Here is a 5266-nt window from a genome sequence, read left to right as displayed (position 1 = left end):
TAATTTATTGGTAAGGAAAATACTATGACAATGTATATGTGTCATATAAGTCTGCATTAAGTTTACCAAAAAAGACGCTTTGACTTGTAACTTCATTATGGCTAGATGAAGATCTATCTGACGAAGACTTATTCAACAGACAAATATCTTGTCTTGTAAAGCACATAATACAAACACTCTTTTACTTGATGGGCTGTCCAGAACCGCACATTTGACGTACCACACCAAGGTCACTAGCTACACTCCCAAATTCTTTTGAAACGGTTTTGGAAAGTGCTACCCACATATTTATTTTTTATTTTTTTACACCCCTCTTAATTCTCAACGATCGAATTAAATGAATTTTAGAAGATCAATAGCTAAAATGGGTGTGTGAATAGCACAATCCAAAGTTGTTATCCTCTCTAATTTAATGTATGTATACACTCAAATATAATACAAAACTACAAATACAGAATAGTAAACCGCGTACATAAGTTCATGATGCCACACGCATAAGCAGCGCGAATGCAGCCCATTGGTACATGTAAATCTACATGTACCAGTTAGTTGTGTTGGTGTTGCTTCCGGGCGTGCGCCGTGATGCCATCAAGCAACAGGCCGATCCGCATTGGAAGGAATCAGCAGTCACTTGTTTCTGCTTGGCTAAGGGTTTAAAGATCAGATAAGTTTCTCGTGTCTGTTTTATTGTGTTTTCTATTGCTTTAGAGCCACGAAATTTTTTATACACTGCAGTTAATAGTGTACCTAATTTGACTTGGAAAATGCTCGGAATTCGAAGTCCGAGCATTTTCCAACTTAACTTGAGAAAACAAGGGTAGCCAAGCAGTATAGAATAGTTTGTTCATGGTTTAAATATCTAGTAGAATATCGCGCAAGGATGAAGGAACCCAGGCACACAACAGAGAGATGACAAAGCAAAAGCATATATGTATCAAACAACACGGTCTCTTCTGGAAATTCCGAATTCATGTATTGCAAATAACGGTAAAAAGCGGTCCGATCTCATGACTTTATTATTCAAAATACATGCAGGAGCATAAGTAACAGCGATTGGTTAGAACTGTACTACTAAAACTGTGATGATCAAGTAAAACTGTAAAACCAAAACATAACATTAACTGGCCCGAATCGTAACACCGCTGTGACCTACAGCTTAAAGATCTACGATCGAAGCTCATGAGAGAAAGAACCTAATCTCTGCAAGGCCACTAAACCTTTACATCGAGGGTGAGAGATGACGACCACTAAACCTAAATATAAAGCATATGAAACTATCACCTTTTAGTTGCTTAGAGTCTGCTTGTCCAAAGCTATACGGATTTTTGGCTAGTCTAGTTCCACTGTCGATAAACACTAAACTAACATATAAGGCATATGAAACTATCAGCTCTCAATTGCTAGTCTGAAGTTTCATAGCCATATGGATTTTTGCTAGCCCAGTTCCACTGATCCCGGCACATGTCGTCAATGGAATATTTCGCCCTGCAAGGTAATTACAAATGTAAGATATAAGGGTTGATGGCACACTGCATAATTTTTTCACAAACACTAGGTACTCACTTCCAGTTCAGCTCTCTCTCCGCCTTTTCTGTCGATGCATAGACAACTTCCGCATCTCCAGGACGCCTCCCAGACGTGAGAACAGGAAGTTTCTGAAATATTAACAAGTACACAAATAAGCTTAACCAAAATAATAAATGGTCAAACATAACCAAACTAATAAAAGCCTTTTCTGTATACTGTGGAACTGGAACAAGGTCAGATATTCTTCCAAAGAGTTAGTCGATCAAAAGAATTGAACACAATATTAACTATATAAATTCTAGTATTTGCTTATTTAGAATAGCCATTCTTAGGCTCCCAGGGGGTTGAGGGTGGTTAAGTGATTGAGTGCGTGTAGTCTTGGGTTTGAATTTTTCTAATAAAGGGAAACGAAAAAGTTCCTTGTCAGATGGACAAAGCTCAAAACCACTGTGGTAACCATCTCATGTCAAAACTCTGAGCACGGAAATGTTTCACTATGCAGACACAAGTCACCTCTATCCAAAACAAAATTACAGTGACGTACAGAACACACTCGCATAATGAGACCCCAATTTTAAATGCAGCACAATTGTCACAGCAGATTAGGGTCCAGAAATCAATCAACAACCGATGTTTCTAAGCACGGAAATGTTTCTAGGAACCAGGAGGACAGCGAGGGAAGTAAATGGGAAATATTTGCAAAAACAAACCTTTCTAGATGCCTTTTCAAATGCGGCAACCATCTCCAAGACTGATGTTCCTTTACCCGTTCCTAAATTGTACACCTCACAACCTGTGGATTAATAGTGTGTTAATAGATTCATCATCTCTGTGAAACAAAAGCAAAATAAAATGTGAAAGTTCAATATTGAAATTTATCTGAACCACATTAGCATGAGATAAATAAACACCAAAACATCACATTTGAGGCAAAAAATTTTAAATAGTCTGAGGGTGTGGTCTTGCATAAAATAATCTCCAGGTCAAACTAACAGAAACAAGACAAGTATCACAGACAAAGAAAATGGTGATATAGAACCCCTACCCATAGTATCCTCATCTAACTTGTGCAATGCAGCAATGTGACCATCTGCTAAATCACATACATGAATATAATCACGTACCTGAAAAGGAACAAACACCATCAGAATTAAACCTCCAAAAAAAGTATTCAGTGTAAGACAAATAGAAAAACCAAATGATACCACCCTAAATCCCCATAATTCATGATTAATCAATACCAGAACAAAGATGGAAGTATTCGAGATATATCTCAAGTAATCAAGTAAACTGAACATCCATATAAATTCGGAGCCCAACCAAGTTATTGCAGACATGAAAAAAATTGCTTAAAGCAAAAGGCTAAAATGAATACATACCCCAGTACCATCTTTGGTATTATAGTCAGTTCCAAACACTGTCACGGCTGGACGCCTGCCTACAGCAACTTGCTGCACAAATGGCATGAGATTGTTTGGTATCCCACGGGGATCCTCACCAATAAGGCCACTAGGATGTGCACCGACTGGATTGAAATATCTCAGCAATATGATTTTCCAGTCAGAGTCTGAGCGGTAAATATCTCGAGCAATTTCTTCAATGAAAAGCTGAAAGATAACCTCATTAGACCTCATAGAAAAATATACAGGGGATGAACAAAAGGTACATCTTCTGAACAAAGAAACTGCTAGTGATGCCCTCACTGAGAACTTAACCAGACATTTTGAACTAGATGTACATTATTATGGCCATATTATACCTTCGTTCGTCCATAAGGATTTGCTGCAGCAAGTGGGAAGTCCTCTGTACATGGGACCACCTTCGGCCAACCATAAACAGTTGCTGAAGATGAGAACACAAGCTGAAAACATTCAAAGTATGCGAAACCCGTGTCAATGAACGATCATATACATCCAAAATCTGCATTTAAAAAATTCTCCGAAGAAGTACCATCTATAAAATTTGGGAACTAGAAAATGCATTTAAAAAATTCTCCGAAGAAGTACCATCTATAAAATTTGGGAACTAGAAAATGATAAACAAGGTATATGCAATCAAAATTATATCAAGGCTGAAGGAACATAAGAGATAACCTTTTTGCATCCATGGGCAGCCATGACTTCCAACAGAGTAATTGTCCCAATTAAATTGTTGTTATAGTAAAGCAATGGTTTCTGAACACTTTCACCAACTGCTTTGAGTCCAGCAAAGTGTATGACAGCATCAAATCTGCAATTTGGAGAGATGAACAAGGGAGGTTACAACAGGAACACCATAAGTTAGATGGCAAAGTCAAGATTGGGGGCGCTTTTAGGTGAAGATGCTTACGGTGTTGAACAAAAGAGATTATCGAGTCCCGCTTTGTCCCGGAGGTCCATCTGCAGGTGGAATTGGAAACAGAGTTATGATAAATCATGATCATCCATGAATCAATGAAACAGTATGTCTGTCTAATATGATACCTCAGTTCTGCATAACTTTCGCAGCAGTTATATCAAGGCACAAACATCAAGAAATTTCCTAAATTTCCCAAATTTTCAAATATAAAAACACAAACTTGGAAACCCAGAAAGCAGAATTACAGTTCTCCAAAAATACCCACCAAAACAGAAAATTAGAAGTAACCCAATTGTATATATTTTTGTTGTTTATCCAAGCCAATTAAAATACCAATTTCTGAAACTTGGGTATAAATATTCAGTCCAAAAACCCAGAGTGTCGGTTTCTGCCAATTGAAAATTCGAAACTACAACTGATCAAATTAAACGAACAATCACCCGATTATCAAAATTAAACACAAAAATTCAAAACCCAAACCTTGTGGAAGGAGAGGTTTTTGCCGAATTCACGAGCGAGTTCCCTGACGCGGTTAATGGCGACTTCGGAGGAGTTGTCGAGATTATCAACGACGACGGTTTTGAAGCCGCCGAGTAAAAGCTGAAGCACGGTGTGGCTGCCGATGTAACCGGCACCGCCGGTGACCAGTATGCACTTGGCCATGGAAGCAAGCGAATTAGGGCTGTCAAACGACAGCGCAGTACACGAGGCAGAGGAGGAAGAAGAAGTGGTGGGAATGCTGGAAAGCGTGAAGATCTTTGGGTGCCGCAGCAAAAGCATGAAAAGAAGACCAATATATAGGAATCGCCAATGGTACCAGTCGCCAGCGGTTACTTTAATTAAACAATTAATTTAATTAATTAATTGATTAATTAATTTTCCAGAAGGAGGACGAAGAAGAAGCAGCAAAAAAGCAGTTTAAAGTCTCTCTCTCTCTCTCTCTCTCTCTCTGTCTGTGGGAGAGGGAGTAACTGAAATTTTGGAGTAATTAAATGATTAAAAAACGTAAAGAAATTAAAAAGGCGGTTTCGGGGTGGACCAGATCTGACACGTGGAGCGATCTCGGGTGGGGTGGGGCTTTGTGAAGGTTCGAAGACTCACATGTCCACCAGCGGAGTGATGGCGAGGACTTGGGTGTAAAGTTACGGAGGCGGAGGAGGAGGCGGCGGGCGGTGATTGGTGACTGCTTTTGTTTTAGGTTAAAATCTGGGATTAAAAAAAAATCTGGGATTAATTGATTGAGTTTAAGGTTGGGCCCATGATCTCTTGGGTAATCGCTGGCATTGATTGGGTGAGATTGGGAAATTAATTATGGCGTTTAACGTTACTATATTTGAGACAAAGAAAGAAATTGACATAATTTGACCTTGTTTAAGGAGAACTGTTTAATGTTTGACACTAC

At 38.8% G+C, this 5266-nt stretch overlaps 1 protein-coding gene across 1 annotated transcript; it reads right to left on the bottom strand.

Moving 5' to 3' along the window:
• Window positions 1-951: 951 nt before the first annotated feature.
• Window positions 952-5065, bottom strand: LOC103415804 (UDP-glucose 4-epimerase GEPI48). The gene is made up of 9 exons (XM_070823578.1): window positions 4345-5065; window positions 3856-3905; window positions 3621-3756; window positions 3287-3388; window positions 2907-3134; window positions 2573-2651; window positions 2238-2320; window positions 1564-1655; window positions 952-1485 (listed from the first exon to the last, which is right to left on the bottom strand). The coding sequence occupies exons 1-9, from the start codon at window positions 4642-4644 to the stop codon at window positions 1401-1403; spliced, it is 1155 nt and encodes a 384-aa protein (XP_070679679.1). The 5' UTR covers window positions 4645-5065; the 3' UTR covers window positions 952-1400.
• Between the last annotated feature and the right edge of the window lie 201 nt (window positions 5066-5266).

This window comes from Malus domestica, chromosome 06 (assembly GCF_042453785.1).
Source record: "Malus domestica chromosome 06, GDT2T_hap1".
NCBI lineage: Eukaryota > Viridiplantae > Streptophyta > Magnoliopsida > Rosales > Rosaceae > Malus > Malus domestica.
Note: the sequence above shows the minus strand (reverse complement) of the source record. Positions and strands in the feature narration are given on the sequence as shown.